This window comes from Mastigoproctus giganteus, chromosome 8 (assembly GCF_048544385.1).
Source record: "Mastigoproctus giganteus isolate SK-2022 chromosome 8, ASM4854438v1, whole genome shotgun sequence".
Taxonomy (NCBI): Eukaryota; Metazoa; Arthropoda; class Arachnida; order Uropygi; family Thelyphonidae; genus Mastigoproctus; species Mastigoproctus giganteus.
The window spans coordinates 196,738,164-196,759,668 of NC_143582.1; the positions used below are offsets into that span (position 1 = coordinate 196,738,164).

General features: G+C 38.6%; 1 protein-coding gene across 4 annotated transcripts in view; it reads left to right on the top strand.

Moving 5' to 3' along the window:
- The window catches only part of LOC150082147 (paired box protein Pax-6-like), a 66,983-nt gene that overhangs the window by 13,654 nt on the left and 31,824 nt on the right, over positions 1-21,505 (top strand). For all 4 annotated transcript variants that reach the window (XM_090379134.1, XM_090379135.1, XM_090379136.1 and 1 more), the window contains exon 2: positions 19,438-19,595. In XM_090379134.1, coding sequence (XP_090235260.1) covers positions 19,583-19,595 — 13 coding nt within the window. In that variant the 5' untranslated portion in view covers positions 19,438-19,582. The remainder of the gene's footprint in view (positions 1-19,437; positions 19,596-21,505) is intronic.

A 21,505-nucleotide genomic window follows, 5' to 3' on the forward strand; every position in this document is an offset into this window, starting at 1 on the left:
CGTTGATGACGTTTAAATCTCTTACTGTTTATCAATAATGTCAGCACTTTGCAAAGTGATACGAGTATCTGCCTTTCTTCTGGATGCTTGAGAATACTTGGAGAATGTCGGTGAGCAAAAGAAGGGAGGGTCGACGTGGAGAATAGAGCAAAGAAGGAACTGGTTAGCTAGCTTGTTCTCAGATTCGCCATTCATCTTCGAGAGCTTTAGCCAATTTCTGAGGTATAACTGCAGACGCTTACAAGAATACCGGACTAAGAATGAAGTAGTGGTTGTCTGAGGGGTCGCTATTATGAGATGGGTTCTCACAGAAGCGATCCGAGTCATAAACGGGATAGAAAATAAGGGAAGAGACGCAAAGAGGGGAGGTGAAGGTTAGAGTTGAACTCAAATCTCTTTTCTCTGTAAGCAAACAGTTTTTCTAAAGGCAAAACCAGCTCTGGCGATCTAGAAAGGAGTGACGTACGGTCGCTGCAACGCCCGGCGCACGACTTCAAGCTTTTCTGACGGCCCCTATATAGCTTTCGGGTTCTCCCTCTTCGTGCATTGTACTCTTCTTTCCGCCCTAAGTCTGAAGGCCAAAGAGAAGTCTAAAAGCAATGGCACCCCCTTTTCTGCCTTTTTCCCCCCTGGTGCTTCCATAACTGTAGTATAGCCTGCTAGATCCACATCTGAATAGGGATCTTCGAGCTCCTTTTGTACGTCCGAGATTGGTTTTCTTTCAGGAGTGAGCTGTGGGGCTTTAACGCCCGCTGTGTCCCACTCAATGCTACGCGCCTACAGATAATTGTGCGGCTTTAAAATTTGCAATCCTCGCCCGGAGAGAGTGAGAGAGAAGCCGACCTTTCTTTTGAGGCCTAGCTGTGACAACATTATTCCGACTCCGCCGACGAGTAGTGCGACATACGTCGTTGTTCCGATATCTGCCGACGCACACGATAGTCGCTCATTCTGTAGTGCACGGTGACCTCTTACGATCCCTTCCCCTTTCCCCCCCACCCTTCTCTCGCCTTCCCCACTCCTCCTCCCCTCTATGTCCACGACTTCGGGTCACAACGCAGCTGCGGACAGGTTTTTAGGTTCAGCCGTTCCGTCAGAACCCGCTGTCGATGTAAGTCGACCATCTATATAGATAGGGATCAACCAACGATGGGGTACAAAGAGAGGGAGGGAGGGATGAAGTGAGCAGGAAAATTATGAGTCCCTTCTTGTTTGTAGCTGTTTATCTGTCCATCTTCGGGATTACATATTCATATAAAACTTTTATTCTCGATAAAGGACGATATTTCCTGTATATCACCCCTAAAGCAGTCCCTTAAGAATCCATAAACCCTTTTAGATAAACGTAAAACAGTCTATATAGAAATACCCTGCTTATTTAATAAATATTTAAAATTATATGATCTGTTATTAACAAAATATAACATTGTTAAGTCACCTTTTGCATAGATTTGATTTTCAAAAAGAGTTTTATCAGTTTATAATTATATGAATATTTATTTTCAGGAATTCAGTTGATAACTCTCGAAATGAGTTTTTAATCCTTGCTGTTTTTAGGTAATCTTTAAAAAAAAAATCATAATTTGTTAAGAAAAAGCATGAGTGGGCATGAGGTGCCAAAAAAAAGTTCACGTTCCTCAGTAAGTCCTTCGAGAGCAGAACGGATTTTAATTATTTTATATTCATATAACAAAAATAACATATATGGCTTTATTTGATTTAATATATCAATAATTAATTTTTATTAATTTTCTAAGTCAAATTCTGTTGCCGGTTTTTAACAAAATAACTTTAAAAATTAACGTTAATTTATTTAAAAGTATATCTATAAGAAGTATCTATTTCTTTTAATTTCTAATAATACAAAAATGATGATTGCATTTAAGTTACGATTAAGATTTATTAATGTAATTATTTTATTTATATAACTTATTATCAATTTTTTAAATAATAATTTTAAATAATAAGTCTTTCTGGTACTTCACAAAGACTTATCAGTCTTTGTCTTTGTGGAGTACCAAAGGAACCGGCCTATGGATTCACAGATTAAATTAAATTTTTGGATTATCTGTTTTAAAAACATAAACTACAATGTTTTATTTTAAGGATTAAGCTAAAAAATTTAAAAAAGTATTCTTTAATTATTAAACATCTTTCCAAAATAAGTTCAACACCAATTTTTCATTTTGTTTCATTTATTATGAATCATAAGCATGAACCATTGAAACTGATCATGGAAAACCGAGGAATCAAGCTTTTAATAAAGAACTTGATTGTATAAGTTTAACTGCTTCATTGTGCTTCATTTATTTTGAATCATAAGTATGAACCATTCATTCATTATGAATCATTCGTTTATTATGAATCATTAGCATGAACCATTGAAACTGATCATGGAAAGCCGAGGAATCAGTCTTGCAAAGCTCAAGCTTTTAATAAAGCACCTGATTCTACAGAAAAACAACTCTCACAAAGAACTGTCATGCTTAAAGATTAAGGGAAATGCTTTGTTGTAATAAATCTTTTTGAGGACCAAATCATAGAGCACGGATAGTTGTGGGAGAAAATCGGTGAGTCCAGATTTCGTTACCTAAAGCATCCTTAACATGGTCTATTAGATTCGGTTCCAGAGGTTTGGCGTGCAACTACATTTGAAGAATATCTTCATTTTGAAGGAATTTAACGACCAGGTTTCGAGGAAATTAATCTTGGAGCATTGATCTTCACTCTAGAGAATTGTGGTTTTGTGGGAACCTTTGGCACTGCCCAACATACAAACAATGACTCTAGAGAAAGTTTTGTTTGCACCAAGTCAGATGATTTCTTCTGTGGGAGTAGAGCACAAACCAGGGGTGGCTCTTGAACAAAAGTTGTTGGCTGCCATTTGACTGTTATGGCTTAATGGCAGTCACCCTAGGATGCTGTAATTCTTGTTGATCTTGAAATTGCTTTCGAGACATCTTACCTGTCTCCTGATGTCTCCATCCATTTGGAGAAGTCTGCATTCTTGCACCCTCGGAGTTCTTCCTCTTTCTTTCCCTGGAGTCCTTTCTTCGAGGAAAACACTTTGATGCTGATGAGGTGATTTCTGCTGCCGAGTCATGGTTTGAAAGACAGTTAGAGGACCTCTAACTGTCTTTCAAAGGATGGAAAAGACCTGAGTTCGAGTCCCGTCGATGATGTGGTGAATTTTTCAAAACGTGGCTGAGTTAGTTGGTCTTAGGCGAGGATAGTATGTTTTTTTTTCTCCCGGAAACTCGTGTTTTTCATCCAGCAAACAGAAAATGGACCACAAAACACACAAAATTTAAAGACAATATGGCTTTAGCTGCTGATGCTCCTAAAACTCTGCTTCAACAACATCTTTGCATAGAAACATAAACAGAATCTACCCTTATCTTTCTTCGTTCTTTACTAGAGAAAGATAGAAATCTAGTTAATCATATTAAACTCAGTCCTTAAGAAATGAACGTAGCCTCTTATATAAGTGTTTCGTCTTTAAGAAAGAAATTTATGAAGAAATGGGAAGAATTTTAGTCCTTCTCGCTGAATTATATTTAGCATATGCAGATGGAAAAAATCTTAAGAGCTGTGCCCAAGGATATTAAATTATTCATTATATTCATGGATGTTATAATTATTGGAAAACGCAAGAATATTGGCGCACATTTTGATAGGTTCCACACTCGTCTAAAAGACACCATGGAAGTAGAAGAAAATTTGTAGAATTATTTCTTAAATCTCACTATTTCTAAAAAAAAACGACCACTTGGGTACAAAAATATTTATAAAAAACACCCACACAGGAAAATATTTGCATTTTTATTCGATCATGATTACAAAAGTAAAGAAGTCGGTTTTGTACAACCTCTTCTACCCACCTGAAAGGAATAAATTAGGCAGAAAACAAAGATATTTAAATTTTCAAGCGTTTGAAGCTCTGTGAAGAACCGGGATGAATGTAGACGTTTGGACATTTATTACTGAACGTCTCCTGGAATTGCAAAAGCGAGTTAGGTGAGGTTCCAAAATAAACACCTTCTTCTCTCTGTAAAAATCCACGTTACTCACCGCACTAATAACGCTGTCCTGCTGCTCCTGCGCTGCTTGGTACACACCGTTGACCAATGGATTGGCGTTATAAATGGATAACTCTGTACGTGAGCAGACTTCAAAACATCGTCCCTCGTGGGTAGCACAGTGGGTATAATCACCGTTCTCACCCGGTGCCAAGGACCTTGAGTTCGAACCCTATTATGGGTATTTTTCAAGTGGCTGTGTTAAGTCTCGCGGGTGAGGGTAGCACGGGTTTTTTTCTCCCGGGAACTCCGGTTTTTCGCCAAGCAAACAGCAAATCGACCACAGAAGACACGGAATTCACAGACAGCTTATTTTCACCTCTCTATCTATTTAAGTTTAAACTATTATTTACTTTTTCTGTCTATTTGTTTCAGCTCTTAGCTTTACTGAGCGTACACCTTTCTCTGCTGAGCATCGAGACCTGTCAATAAAGGAACATTTTGTGTTTGATTTATCAGAAAAGGTGAAAGGGTGAAAATTTGGACCACCCTTGTTCCCATTTTGTTTCTCTACCCTCCCGGCTGCCACACAAAAGCCATTCGATGAATGTTTCTAAAACGCCACAGTACGGTCAAAGTTACAACTAGCTTACTATTATACCCGGCCTCCGATGTGGAACCAATCCAGGGGTGGTCCAGAACGGTAAGTTACCATTAATCAGACCGCTATTTGAGCAAGTTACACTTCAACTTGACGCAAAGGTGACGACAAATAACCCGCGTGCATACCAGACGGCGCGAGTGCCGGCTCGCGAAGCGTAATACGCTGCACGTGTTGCTATCCGAATAACGCTGGCGGTCCAGTGATTTTTCATTTCCACTTCGTTTGCGCGTGCGAGATTAAACCAAATTCTGTTACGTGGTTATTGCACTTGATTGTAGTCGGCGGAACCTCTAATTAAAATGAACACCTTAATTTATTTTTCTCTAAAATGAGGGAAAAATTATCTTTCAACGAATGAATGACAAAGAACGCCACTTTTTCGTTTCTTTTTTGCTTCATTTCACTGATATATGCTGTCTAAAAACAAGTTCTTACATGTTTGTTGACTGAATATGTGTTTTATAATGAATTTATTTCAATTTTCAATTGTAATACGCAAAGCATTACAATTAGCGTTGCTACGATACCTAAACTGCCTATTTTCTTCCCCATGTATGTTCTTCTGTTCGTCCATCCTCATGTATTTTACTCCCATTAGATGTATTTTAAAAAAAAATTATATTTGATTCTTTTAGAAACATTTATCTTACCATCTCAAATTTAATCGAAATTAAACTAATAGAAGTCCGGGCAATTATTCTTTGTTTGTCCTCTGCACTAGATTCACAATCAATAGATTTTCAGGAAATTTTATATCGGGCTCTTTTAGAAAGATTTCTCATTTCAACTCAAGTTTTATTGAAATTAAAAAAGCAGAAATCTGGCAATTATTATTTCCTTGTCCGTCCGTCCGCATTTAATAATTTGACTTCCAGCAGAGATGGATTTTCAAAAAATTGCATATTTGGCCTTTTAGAAAAATTTTTTCGAGCCATCCAAAATTTAATTAAAATCCGGCAGTTATGATTTTTTTCATAAGTATCACACAGGCTATCCATAAGCACTGGATATTATATTTGTTGCCGTGCACTGATTGGAGGAAAGAGTGAGCAATATGGCGGATGCGCAGAAGCGAAATGATCTTTATTCGCGCATAAAATACGTTTCGTCTTTTTGTTATCAGTTTACTAAATACGTAAATCACGAATTATGGAATCAGCAGAGTTAGTACGTGTTATAATTCAATTGCTAAAATCCAGAAAAAAATAAGTAAACTGCATTACGAAAGTGTTGGCTGTATACTACGATTGTTTTATTTATTAAATCGCAATCTGAAATACTTAGTACATATAACGTGCTTTCGATTGCAAAATATTACAAAACGTGAAGAAATTCGTTCTTGCAGTAGCGCCATCTTCCGGTCGTTCTGAAAGATTTCTATGATTAACAAAGGTTTTTTTTTTATGGTTTTTATTCATTAATGCTAAAGACAACTACTTTTGAATGAAATTACTGAAGAGTTCACTGATTTGAAGTGTCAACCCTCAATTCAGTAGTCTCACTGGGGGATGTCTAAATAAGTTAGATATAACAAGCCAACAATGAACTAGCACGAGTCCTAAATACCTTCCGTTGATAATCAAAACAGAATGTTATCGCATTTGTTTTCTACAAGTCGCTCCCCCTTTCTGTCTCCCCTCAGGTTTCTCTTCAACTCCCGATTTCATCTTCTATCCCTGCCATCTAGAAACACGACCGATTGCCTGACAGTCACTGTCAAGTCTTTCGGTCAGGGGGGCCACGGCGAATTGTGACGGGTAGCAAAAGCTCGAGGCGATGTCGGCTTTCCCAGACGAAAGGTCTCCTTGCGGGTACATCACCTGGCAAAGAACACCTGTGCCTTCCCTGTGCTTTAAATGGTACACACAGACCAAGTAGCCGGCCCCACGCTGTTTAAACTGGAGCTTACAAATTGAAACATAGGAAATATTAATCATAAATTATCACGAAATTGATATTTTTGGATCTCTCTCTTTCGTTCTATTTCATTACTTGATTGTCAGAATTCTTCAAATTTATGTCCGTTTTTGAATCAAAATTTTTTTTTTTTTTGAGTTACCAATTATCCGATTTTCAAAATACTAGAAAAATGCGTATTTTCACAGGGTTTTTTCTTATGATTCAGTTTTTTAAGACATTTATTAATATATTAAGAAATAGTAAGAAAATGTAGTATCGATGTTTGTCTCGATTTTTACATTTTAAATGCTTCAGCGTTCCCTCCAATTGAAATATTCTTTAAAATTTGCATTTCTGATGAGATACACGCTGAAAAATAAGGTGTAAAAATAAGCTTTTAACCGAAATTCGGTTTAATGAGGGTCGGATTATCGGGACTAATGTACTCTTATCTGTCTCGCGACACATTATCTCCTTCATGACTTGACCCCTCGGTGTTGAATTACTTTACACACCACTTTCAATACGAAAATAGCGTCTGAAATAGTCGCCTCAGATCGTGGGCCCTAGACCAACAATAATTGTATTGTTCTTACCTCTATGACCTTCGGCCCTGGAGCAAACTGTGCCACTACTTTTCACCTCACTAAATTCAGCTCTGGAAATGCGCAATACCGGCTGTTACTAGGAAACAGGGTTGACGAGATGTTTCTTTTTTTTGCTCGCATTTTGTTATCAGTTTACTAAATATATAAATCACGAATTTGAAAGAAAGAAAGATTATCCAATAGAAAAATTTGCGAAAAACAAAAAAATCTTATCATTATCTTATACAAATGAAAATAAAAAAAAATAAAATAATTTTTTTGCGACATTCTTAATGTACAGGGTGGTTAATTAAAAATTCCTTCTTGCAGTAAACTAAGCTTTGATCCTTTTCTAAAAGCAATCAAAATGCAAGAATGGTTTCGGCAGGCCTGTTAATTTTATCTCTCTTTCATTGCAAAGTCCTCATTTCTTCCCTAATTCATTTTCTACGCCTTATCTTCAGTCTATTTGATAAGATGACTCTTCCCTTGCTAGACGCCCCCCTTAAGAAAGAACGGTAGTCCCTGACGTTGTTATTCCGAGGTAGATTTCATTAAAAAAAAAAAAAAATACTTGCAAGGGAAAACAGGTAGTCTGTAGCAAGTTGCGAGAACGCTAAGACAGTAATTGGCACCGCGTGTCAACGCGTGACACGGGCCCGCCGGGTGAGCTGACGGATGGGCTGTCATCTAGCGCTCTCGGGACAGTCGCCCTTGTCCAAAGACTGTGGCAGTGTCCGCTGTGAGTGGCAGTTTTAAAGGAAAGCTCAGAGAGCAGTCCGGACTGGGAATGGCTTAAAAGCGGCTACCGTCTGTGGTTTGAGGTCGCCAACGTTTTTGATATGACGGAGTGGTTCACAAGTTCGGATGCCTCGCTAGCACGTGCAGGTTACGAGCCAAGAGCTCTACTAATACCGAAAGTGCGGTCGAAAGGTAGACATTAAGTGAAGACTTCAGCAGAAGAGAATCCTTTATTTATTAGGGGGTTTTCAGTGATATTTTGAGAATTTGCACAACCGGTTCTGTCCATGTGGATGGTGGTGTTTAAGTGTCATCGAGTTCTCCTTGGAAGTAACCGCTGGTAAGTTGTCGTTTGTGTATAAATCTCTTTTAATAGGACAATGAATCTCGACAAGATTTCCTTTGCTTTCAGGAATTTTCTTCTTTCTCTCTCTAATTTTAAAAAGATGCTGTAACTTCACCTCATCTACTCTTCCAATTCTGTCCAATGAAGCCAGCTCGTACAGAAGCATGATTGAAGACTATTGGGCTGGCTGTTCCTGATTTGTAACATGAATCAGTGGCACCTAATTTCAATGGACACCTTAGTGTCATTTTTACTAAAAATCCTCACCACTGTCGGAATACTTTTGAGGGATTAGCACACGTTGTAGCTCAACGTGTATTGAGACACCTCACCCCTGGCAAGTAATGGTTAATTCCAGTTGTCACATGACAGGCATATGCTGTACCATTTAACAGAAGGACATAAAAGGCACGTACACGTTTATATTTTATATATCTACAATCTTATTGACGATCACCAATAGCGATTCTGTCATATTGGTAAAGATCTGTGGGCAAGTTCCATGGAAAAGCTTTGAATAAAATGAGTCAGCTTCGCTTGATGTTCTATTTTAAAGATATTTGATCGTACTTTCACAATTGCTTCTCATCAGGCTCCTGTCCTCATGCTTTTTACAATTAGGTGGTTAGCTTCTACTTTTTTGGCTACATAGTGTATGAAACCTGCGTCTTACTACGCTGTTCCTATAGGCAATAGCCAAAAACAGATTATATCGCATGGAACTCATGAAAATATTCCACTACTAGTAGAAACTTGGGTTTTTCATCCATCAAAACATCAACCATCGCACAGCACTGACGCTTCATAGACAGTTGCTTCGGGAGAAAATAAAGTAACTCAGGGTTCTCTTCTATGAGGTTGGGTGAGGGACATAAACACCAAAAACCGTCTTGCATAGCTGCCACAGGAACTTCTTTATCTGTCATAAGGTCCAAATGATAACACAGACAAGGTGGTGCACTCGTATCTTCCTGCTAACAGTTAGAGGTATCTGGATTCATTTACAGGTATCACCCAATGGCCACCTCCTCCATGGTGTCTTCTTTTACTGGTCTCTGACTCTGGGAACCCTCTCCAAAATCTGTGCACAATAGAACGACGATCAACATTACAAAATGTCTTTCCCAGTCCTTTATACCTGCTGGATTGCAATGTCACCGACTTCCTTCTTCATTATTGAGATTCAAACTACCTTAATTTGTAATGCGGTATGAAAATACGCTCCACCTTCTGCGTAAGGGTATAGATTATCCTCCATAAAGTATGCGGGATACATGTCGGTTTCTTCCTAGGCCATTGAGAAACTTCGATTTTCTTTCAAGATCCAAAGGATTATGAAAAGTGGTGTCCGTATACTTTTGGTGGGTTGTATATATTCCCATGGACATCAAATTTCTGAGCTTGGAGGCAAATTTAGCCAATATTAGAGCATTTTAGTCAGTACATGAAACGGATTTTTATTTTTTTTAATAGATCGTTATAAAATCAGTCTACATTAAGCAATCAATTTTAATTTTACATTCAGAAGACCCCATTAATTAATTCTGTTAAGGGGGTTAATTACCGGTATTCTGTAGCATGTGAAGTTTAATTATCAGGGTTCACAATCTTCTATCGGAGAGGCAGTTTGGGAGTCAGTTCAGTAGTCGCAGTCATTAAAATTAAACTGTACTAGTAATCCATCTTTACGGTTAGGATAGATTACTAGTGCACGTAAATGTCAAGGTAACTAAGGCCATGAAGCATTAGTACATTGTGTCTATGAAAAATTAGAAATATTCTCGTTGGCATCGACGAAACTTTTATGAGCTTTTTTCACACCGTGGTAAAATAATAATTAAAAAAAAACCTTCGAGATTTTCATCCCTAAAAAGAGAAAAATTTACAGACGCGATATATCGACGCATCATGGAATTAATCACATCAGCGCAAAGCCTAAGCAAACTAACCAGACATGTATCCGTTCTTTAATTATCCCCCAGATGCACGGAGAGGGCATTCAGTGGAAGAGTCTTGGTGGTATGAAGCCCTTGTGTCAACTTGAGAAATGTTCAAGTTCAATACTCTTCAGTCAAATAAATTATCACTATTCTTCTAGGTACTAGACTACCTCCAAGATGGTCGTTCCAGTGACATCCGTATCAGCTTCTGCGAGGAGAAAGGGGAGCATTATCAGCCGGTAGAAGGAACCGGGAGAGATGGGCTGTTGCACCCCTAAAAAATTTGACTTAGGATCTCAGTAGCAGTCAGTCTGCGAGAATTGTTTGGGGTAGTTCCAAGGCTTACTCGAGAAACCACGATTGATCGGAATTTGCAGAATAATATAGGATCTGTTCGAACATTTTTTTAAAATAAAAGCCTGCTAACCCTTGTAGTAGCTGGACATCACATGCAGAATCCTGTTTTGCTCTGGAATTTTGGGTAAGCCATGACATTATAATGCTTTGTCTATGGGGATATTACATCACAATTGCAGTCCCTAGAAAGTCATTTTTTAAGACTACTACAAGAGAGTTTTCAACCAAGCAGCCCATCAATAGTTTGGAGGTATCTTTTAAAGATACCTTCAAAGCTTGGTGGTTAGGAACCTGTCTCTGGTTTTAGAGGCACAGGTATCCACTCAATAGATTTTCTACAAATCACTAACTAATACCACCACAGTTTTTCAAAGAAGAAGAAAAATGGTAAAAATATTGAGAATTCAATTGCTAAACCCTCATGGACATCAACAAATGAATAACCTAGGCATTGCTAAGAAACTTATTGAATAAGATTTAATGATACTAGCTAGTGTGCTTTCTGCTGAAAAAATAAAATATGCCCACCCATCATCTCAGACGACCCAGTGGATTTAGTGAATCTTCTGCAAATTATGGTTTTATAATACAACATTGAACCACAGAGAACTTAAATTCATCCATGGTCCTCCCCACACCGGGCGGAAAAGACTTGAGTTCGAGTCTAGTCGATGACGGGAGGAATTTTTATGGGATTCTTTCACAACGTGGCTCTGTTAGTCGGTCTCGGGCGAGGGTAGCATGGTTTTTTCTCCCGGAAATTAGGGATTTTCATCCAGAAACAGAAAATCAACCTCAGAACACATTTACAGAAAATATACAAAGCATGGCTTTACTCGTTGATGCTCCTAAAACCCATCAACAACAAGAAGGAACGTGGGCGAATGTAAAATAACAACGTAACCACCTTTATAGAGGATTACGTCTTTTACTGTACAGTACCTGGAAATACAGTAATATACGTGTTTGGGTTGACCGCGTACAGTACAGCAGAACTATTTGATTTCATTAGCAGCTACAGAGAGATCGTGGGGTGTTCAGTCAGAGGGAGGACTTCGAAGCTCTTGTTAAAAGTGCATAATATGGTTTGAGACTGTTTGAATCAAACAGTTCCATAAAGTCCGAAACAGAAGCAATATTAAATTGCAAAATATTTAAGGAAAGAATAAAAGAATAAAATTATAGAGTAAATTACCATCTTCACTGGCTAAAAGTTTAGAAACTTGGTAGGATTTTACATTGGCGTCAACAGATAATTCAACGTATAGTATGCAGATGTCACATGGTATTATCGCACGTTCCTTGGTATCAGATAAAGATTGTATGCTTTCCAAAAAGCTATCGACCAAAAGCTCCAGCTTTTGGTCGATCCAGTCATAGTGAAGACACTTGATCTTTTAGATTTTCAATAAGGTGTTATCATTGGATTTTTTTTCATGGGTTTTTCTTCCAAGATTGCAATGCAACTATCAGAATGGTCCGAGAAACACTTTCAAGATTTCCAACATCTACTCAAGCCACCTAATTCATCAGATTTCCAACGAATTGAGATTGTCCGGGATGTGTTGGAAAATGTAGTTCGGCCTCACAGTTCTCTACCGAACACAGTACAGTAGTAGACAAATACACTGAATATGCACTGGATTATGACTACCTACCTAATATTGTGTTGGGACACCGTTAGAACGGATCACAGCTGCTATTCGCTTAAGAAATTGACTCCACTAGATGTCTGTAGGGATCTGTAACCATGCACTCTGCAAGGCTTTCCACAGTATCGGAATAGATGACGGATGTGTGTGTCCACACGCCTTATTTCCATTCCAAAACATTCCACGGCTGTTCAATTGGACTGAGGTCAGGCGAATTTGAAGGCCAATCGAGATGGGTGATATCTTCTTTTTATTATTATTATATTATTATAATTAGCCGTATGATGCATGCATGGAAGCCTGAGGCTTTTGCTGCACCAGCCAAAAACCAAAAAAAAAAAAAAAAAAAAAAAAAACCTGAGTTACCCTGAGAGAGAGAGAAAGTCACAAGTGGAAGGAAATCACCAAAAAAGAGAAGAATGATATCCAGCTGGGTGTGCCAAGCCCATACTCACCAGATGATTACCAGATTATGTAGAGTTGCTTCAGAACATTAGTCCAACTCCGCCTTGGTACTCTTTGAGTAATACAGAACTCTGTAACTTTTTTTCTGGCCACTTTGTCACCAGGAAAGTGATCACCTGGAAAACCTTTCCAGTGTCTCTCTACACCACGAGGAAGTAGGCCACAACTTAGTGTGAATCTCAGGCACTACAAAGATTGTCTGTCCTAAAGGGTGAAATCCAATGATTGGCCCTTCAAGGCAGACAATATTTGTCTGCCGGTAGACTTCATCAGTGAAATTTTGGTCTATACGCATCAGGGGTACCTAGTTATTGAGAGAAAAACATGCCCCATAATGATAGTGGGTATCATGCACGATGGATCCACGGACTCGTGATGCTTGGGCCACACACGAAGACGGCCGTCGGCGTGTTGCGCCAGGTATTTGGACTCATTCGACCAGCACACTCTTTTCCAGTACTCCAGTCCCTCCAGTGAACGAGTTGCTGACCCCACAACATTCGCTGTCGACGATGATCAGCGGTGAGGGGAGGGTCATCTGTTGTGGAACCCCATATGTCTGAGTGTGAGCGCAATGTCATTTGAAATATTGTTCTTGCATTCCCCATATTGTATTGCGATTTCAGCTGTCGCACAGTGACCTGCTGTTGAGTTCCGAAACAAGACATGCTGTTTCTAAAGCTGTTCGGGTTTTTGTACTGCGAGTAATCCTTCAAAGCTCCTTACGGAGGGGGTGGTCATAATTCTGGATGGAAGAATGGTGAAACGTGGAGTTAGATCCTAGTGGATCCATTCTACGAAATATCTGGGTGTAATTTTGCCAAAAATGCGTAACTATAACTTGAACAAATGTTACTAATTAGTTTCACCCGATGCCAGGTGTTAAATCTTTGCACGAGATACACTTAATCCAAAAGAATCTTAAAACGAATTACAGTACTTGAAGTTGCTTTGTCCCAAGACTATGGTAGAGTTTAATTTCAACCTGGATTGTTTAGAATTTTGGCAAATGTTCACGGGACCCATGCAGTTTACAGATTTATAGAAATTCATCATAAATGTACTTTGCATTGCATCAAGGGACTCGCTGCAGTTACCAACTGTTCACGTCCCATTGTATTTTTAGGCCGATTGTCGTGATGGAGTAGCAAATTGGAGCGAGGCATCGTCCATATAACTACTTGAACTTTTGTCATCACCGCAGGTTACGTGCATTGAAAGGGTCTGCGCGAGTACGGGGTTGTTTGGAAGCATTAAACACAGTCCGTGTGTGTTTGTGCACATCGCTGCCTGCGGTGGTGGTGGTGATTGTAACCAAAATATGAAAGATTGTAAACATACCGTGCACCCGAAACGCATTAATCTTCGGTGTCGTTAAAGTTTAAAAGCTCCGTAGCAGCGAGAGAATAATAGCTGCACCGAGTAATGGCGGTAGTGATTTAATTAGGAGCGAAGGGTTTCGTTGAAAGCTCGTACAAACTCGTTGGGATCATCATTAATATTCGTTTAGCTAAAGGGAACAGAATGAATCATGGGATACTTGTCAGCAGGATATTCACGGACTAAAACTGAAGGCATTTTGAAAATGTAATTACGATCTTCTATACTCTGGCGTGTCTCTTGCTGACAGTCATTTGGCCACTGAGGACGGATGTCTGCAGGGACGGCTCGTTATTTCTCTCTGTTCTTCGCTTTTATCCAATCTCTCTCTCTCTATTTCCATCCACATGACACTCTACATGTTCTTTCTTTCTCTATCTATACATTTTTAACAATCTAAAATTCTTTTCCGCTTGGTGGCACACGTGTCGCGGTGGTCCATACTTGATCGACATGGGCAAGAGACGTGATCTAATGGACTTCGATAAAACGATGATTGTTTGGTACTGGTTGAAGGGTGTCAGTCGAATCTAGTGGGCTGTTCGCGTTTTGCTGTAGTTAAGGTATTCCAAAAGTGGACAAGGCAGAAGTCTCCAGGCCAATGGCAATACCCACGCCTCAGTGATGGTTGTGATGAACGAAGGATGTCCCTCCCTTGTGCGAGCTGATGGATGGAAAACGGCTGACCATGGACTTTCACCAGAGGTGTTTCTAAGACCACGATACAATGACCTTTTCTTCGTGTGACAGCCGGAGTAGGCGTCTCGTCAAGGTACCCATGCTTATGGCCACCCACTGCCAACGTCACCTAAAAAGTTGCATTTGAACAATGGCTTCATTGGATGATGACTGGAAAAACGTTGCTTTTTCAGATGAATCCCGTTTCCTGCTGTGTTGAGTGGATGGTAGTACGGCCACAAAGTACAGAGAGGAATCGCTCTGATGTCCTGGTGCAACAGGCAGGTGGTGCCAGTGTTTGGTATAGGGGATGTTTTCGTGGAGTCCTCATGCCCATTGACCGCACTCTGAATGCTGAAAACTGTCCATCCATTGTTCACCCTTTCATGGCGGCTGTCTTCCCCGATGGCAAAGGTGTACACTCCAGCAGAATAATGAGCTCTTCCACGTTTGCCAGCATTATTTGGGAGTGGTTTCCCGAACACGACAGTGACTTCCAGATATTACCTTAGCTGCCGAATTCGCAGGTCATAGAACACATCTAGAATTAGGTGGATCAACAAATCTGGAGTTTGAATCCTCCACTACGGACTATTGAAAATTTGCCCGAAGCAATCCTGGGGACATGGTACAACATAACTCCTGAAACATTCAGAGGCTTTAAATAGTCCATGCCTCGTTGTGTGGCAGTGGTACTGGCGGTAAGAGGAGGGAATGGCCACTATTAGGTGGGTTGTCATAATATTTTGACTGGACACGCAATTCTGAATTTTGTAATTGTTCGACACCCCACTGGTTTGGTTACTTCTTTTTTAAGTTGGTGTTAAATGTACCGTTACGCGACTTCCTTTGTTTCGGGTCAAAACATGTTGTTGTTATTTAGTTTTTTAGGAGCATTAGCAGCTAAGGCCATATTGCTCTGGGGATATGCGGTGGTCATTTCTTGACCTTTCCGCATCCTCCGTATTTGGTGGTGACGGGCTCGAACCCCGGTCTAATCAAGAAGCGTGTGCTACGCACTGCTGCTCCTGCCCACCTGGCTACGGAGGCGCCTATCAAAACATGTAAACAGAGGAAAGATGTGCAGTAATAAACATAATCTGAAATCGAGCACGTCAGTTATTGACTTTCAAAGAGAAGATCGTATCCGAAGCTCACCAGCTACCGTGTGGAGAAATAAATGTAAATTTTTAATATATCAATCAATAATGTTATTGTAATCAATCAATTATATCAATTTGTGTAAAGGAAACCACAGTGAAAACAATACTGGTACGATATCAAAATTTGGCAATACCATTTGGGACACAGTGCAGCATCATGAAGTCGTGACACCTGCTTTTGAAAGTTCTGTTTTAAAAGCCCTTCCATCCACCAATCCACTCATCGATCGTCGAACACGCAATGTCCAGTGGCTGCTGACCAGTGATAGCTTTAGAATGCGATTTTAGGGTGGCTTTTAGGTCATCCAACTACATCACACTCTGGCCATAATCTGCCCTTTAGCGAATTTAGATTGCAATTTCAAGAAATCCATTCTGAAGATATGACAAGATCCAGGACATGACGATGAAGATCCAACGGCTTTGGTGGAACATGATTTGGTTAAGATGGAGCTGTGGACATAAGTGTTATCAACTTTGAAGATTCATTTTTCATCAGTTCTAAAGATTTTCCTCTCAGGGCTAGATCCTCCAATCACTGTGAAGCAGTGCGCGGAGCTATACCCAGCTGTCACTCATTGCCGCAAAGATCTATGGGTAAGAACCTTGTAGTGAAGACTAACCATTTTTTTTTTTTTTTTTTTAATCGAAATACAAGACAATACTTAAAATCTTACCAGGCAGTACGACGGGTTAGGTCAACTTATTTTTAACTCTGAAACACGCTTCCGGAATAGTCCGATTTCCAGTAATATCTTGAAAATTATTTACTCTTGTTATTGCAAAATATTGTTCTTGAATTAATCCATTCCTTTTACTAGTATATGACAAATAGTGTTAAAAAGATTCATCAGTGTCTGAGCTATTAAAAGGCAATTTTAAAAAAAAATAACTAAGAGTTAACAGAATGTGAGGGGTAATACAGAGATATATTTACACTCAATGGACAACAGTCTCCAGGAGAGTGTTATATCAACTATTCTCTTTAATATACAGAATATATAAAGTGGTGGACAAAATAATGGAAACACCTGCGATAAGAGTTACAGGTATGCAGTAATATGGGGTTGGACCATCCTTTCCTTTTAAAAGAATTTGTATTCTATGTGGAATAGATTCAAATAAATGTTGAACTGTCTTAAGAGGAATATTGGGCCATTCTTTATGGAGGAACGTTTCAAGCTCCTTGAATGATGAAGGTGGAGGAAACCTACTTCTCACTCTCCTCTCCAAATATACCACAGTGGCTCAATAACGTTTAAGTCTGGTGATTGGGCAGGCCATGGGAGATGTTTAGCCTCAGTTCTTGTTTAGCTCCTCAAACCAAGATTGGACGCACCATGCTGTGTGTATTGGAGCATTATCATCTTGAAACAGCATTGTTTGTGTGAAACAATGTTTGCATCATGGGATGAATCCAGTCACTCAGAATATCAAGGTAATCGGTGGCAGTAATTCTCCTGTTCAGGGTAATGATGGACCTAAAGAATATCAAGGTGATGCACTTCTCATTTATCGTCTAATGATCTTGAATAACCATCCTACTCTGTGGATATGATATTAGTTGTGCGTATACTGAAGATAGCCAATTAGGATTAAAATATTTGATGTTAAGGATCTTAACTGAATGTAATTATATAATGATAATTAAGGAAACGTCAAAATGGACGTTTAGTTTTTCTAAATGGTAAACTTCAATACAATAGTGGATTTAATATAAAGATATTTAAGTTGTAACTTTATGTATGCATTTGTCGACTGAAAATTTTTCTTTGCTGACTTAAACGTGTAATTCCATCTAATATTTAAATTGCTAATTATCTTTATATTTAAAAATGTATTGCTCCTTAAAGTATGGTTCTGATTTCCTAAATAAATAAATATGACATATTTAGAAACGGAAATGAATGTATGAACAATGTACAAGAATGTGCAGTACTGCATTTCTAATTGGCCAGTTATGATTAGACAAAATGCGCACGTGTAATTTGTACATTGACAAAAATAGAAATTTAAAAAAGGTCACTTTACAGAAGTAGATACAAGATGCTCGAAAATATGGTCACATGGCATCGGTATGGCTCCAACGGCTAAACAGGACTGAGAGCAGTTAACCATACTCGGCATAAGGGTGTCTGTAAGATTCCGTGGCAACAAATCCCATTCTTCCACCAACTCAGAATTTAGCTCATAAAGTGACCGAGGAGTTGGCTGTTGGCGTGCTAAGTCTGGTGATAGTGCTGGCCACGGCAGTCGTTGGATCTCTTTAGTTCCAAGATATTCCCCCACCTCGAACTCTATGTGTAGTCGTACATAGAGTTCGAGGATCTGTTCTCGGTACCTCTGCGCGGTTACGCTACTCCGATCAAAATCAGGAAGAGGGGTGTGGCTCTTGACCATTATTCTGCCCCACTCGAGAACACCGCCTCCACCATAAATGTCCCTTTCTCTGGAGGAATAGTACCGCATTCCTCGTTGTCTCCAGATGAAATAACGTCTAGAATCTCTTTGTAGGCTAAAACGGGACTCATCAGAGAAGAGAACTACACCACGAGTTACACCACTTTTTCTACGTGTTCTGTTAATTTTGTCCAGCAGTATATAAACCACGATCTTCTGCCATCTTTTCTAGCAATATGTCTTCCAATAGTTCTCACAAACTCTTCCACAAAAAATGTAGGTATGCCGGTCCTGGAGGTGTTGCTGGTAAAAAAAAATAAGGACCAACCGGATTAATCGAAAGGACACCACACAATAACACGGATTGCAAGAATCTTATAGGAAAAGGTATGCTGATAATGAGTATTAATAATCGTATGTGGTTTTCTTCAGCACAGGTTTGGAGAGTTGAGAATCTTATTTCTTCTAAAACGATTCATTTGTTCAAAATTGAGGATCACGAGTGCAAAATGAGGCACTGAAAAAAATTCCATCAAACAGATACAATTGGTATATTTGGATCTTGACAACCTCCTGGTAAACGCAGCCTGTGTAGCGTGATACAGTATATGCTTTTTTTGTTTTTATGATTAGGTGTAGAATGTAATTCTGCATTTGTTCCGTGTTAATTTGAAATTTTCTGTAATAATAAAAAATAAGAGTTTTATATTTTAATTTTTAATATTTATTAAAAAGAAATAAATATTTTTTCTTTAGTTTCCTGTAAAAACATGATCCGACAAGCCAGTCCATTAGCGAAAGCCATTTTTATTGTTTTAATAGATCGAAATTTAGATTAGATACGTCACAAATTTTGATACTGTAATTTTGTTGCCCTTCCCCCTTATCTATTTACATTGTGGACAAATTGTTCAACAAAACTGAACTCATTTTCACTAAAAATGGAAACTATTAATACATAAATAGAAGCAGAAACAAATTTCTTCTTTCTTTCTTTCCCTTATCATCCCTTTTATGCCTTCTCTTTTACAGTATTATAGAACATTTGTTTATCTTTCGATCTTTCTAAAACAAATTTCTAATTTTACCTAACTTGTGATCAGCGTTTCATTAATTTCTTTTTTTGATTTTTTTCCCTCTTTTCAGGTTCACACCTGAACAATATCGTCCTCATCTAGGATTTTCTTCTCCTCGGTACGGTTTGCATCACCTAACCTAACTGGAGTGGCCGGTTGTCAGTCAGTTTGGCTTGGGTGTTGCCACCACGTTAGGCTTAACCGGCCTAGAAGCCATGCCGCATAAAGGTAAGAGACTGCCTATCTTCAGGGAAAATACTAACACTATAACCTTAAATTTAAAAAAAATAATAAATAAATATAAAGAAAGCATTTCCATACGTCTATATACACCGGAAAAATTTATTAAACAATGAAAATTAATAAAAAAAAATGCTAAAAACACACAGTACACCAATTCTTAATACTAATAGATTTTTTAACTCAAGAACGATCAAAATTCGAAAGATACACGTCAAGAGATACGTCATAACTCATAAAAATCATCAAAATTATGTAATATTAATAACCTTATCAACAGTTATTTTCTCTTTTCTGAACTGACCCGATTAATTCGCCCTTCACCTCTCTTCGTCTAATACCTTTTCATCCCACTCATATCCAGTTCTTGTAATTCAAGGAAAATGTATTTTTGTTTTGTTGTATGATTTTATTGTAGCCAGTATTTTGGCTGTTAAATAACTTAATCCATATTTTATTTTTAACTAGCAGAATGCTTTCCATTTTCGTTTTGGAGATTCAACTGAAAAGTTGAACACGTATGAATGCTGTTTTTAAAGCAAGGATACACAGAAGTTTTCAATCTTTAAGGACAACTTCTCAAAGCAAGTTTCGCAATAGTATAGCAAACATTTGAGTAGTAATATTACCATAGAAAATGATATAAAGTGTGGTTCTCGAATAACAAAACTGAAAATAATTGATCGATTTAAGGAGTGATTGATTGTGAGCGATTGTTGCTTAGCAAGGGTATAAATATATAAAGTAGAGTTGCAAATATGATGGATTACTGAGATGACTGATTGACTGACTGCTTGATTTTCTGCCCACACAGACTCAAACTCGATGATAAATGGCATTATTGGAAACACGCCATCGTCTTGGGAGTATTCCGGGAGGGATGAGGGGGGTCCTCGAGGTTTCCTTGCCCGATTATTTGCATTTCACCTTCCGTAGACAGCGGTATTTAGTAACATTTGATAGGTCATTTTTGAAATCCGTTTTTTACTATGTGTCTCAGCACGTAATGGCAGCTTGTAGCAGGGGCGTCAGATAGCCTTGAAACAGATAGTTAAAGATTGGTTCCAGTGATGCGTGGGACACTCGGGGGAGGGAGGAGGGAAATCAGAGAAAGAAAAATTCACCCAGTGATATAAAGCATAGATCTTTTTAAAAATTTATTTACTTACAGTATCCAAATATAAGTTTTTGTGGTGTCTCTCTGGTGATGTCTCTCTTGAATAATTCAAGAGATATCTTGAATAACTGTCTTTGAGTCTGATGCAAATACCATGAAGTTACCCTTATAATACTTGCAATATGTTATAATTAAAATACACTCGATTCTAATAAAATTTTCTGGTATCCTCCGTATAGAGGAGACCAGTGGATATATACATCACCCTACGAAAAGTATTCGAGCACTATCAAAAGAAAATCGTGATGATGTCCGAATATGAGACTCGTGTTTAGAAAAAAACACGAGTCTCAATGAACAAATTAATATATGTTGCCCACAATTACAGCATCGAAGAAGAAAAGCGTATTGGCTGCACCCTACACGTTGTTCGGGGAATATTATCGTGCTGGGTCACTGAGCTTCTTCAAAGTAACTTAAGCGCCTTGGTTTGACTGATTCTGCTTTTGAATATCTTTGCTACTGGTCCTTTCACGCACTTTAATCTCTTTGAATACAATATGACTGCTCCTTTTCGAACTTATATTAAAATCAAATACGTACATATCGACAAACTGCTCAGAAATCAATTCTAAGGTATTTAAATAAGTTTTGGGAACTTAATTTTTCATAATTTCTTTATTAGCCTATTGCAAGTTTGTATAGTGAAGCTCGATTTTAGGTTTATCCCATCCAGTTTTCCAAAGCGACAGTTATTCCATTTAGCAACTTTTTCAGAACC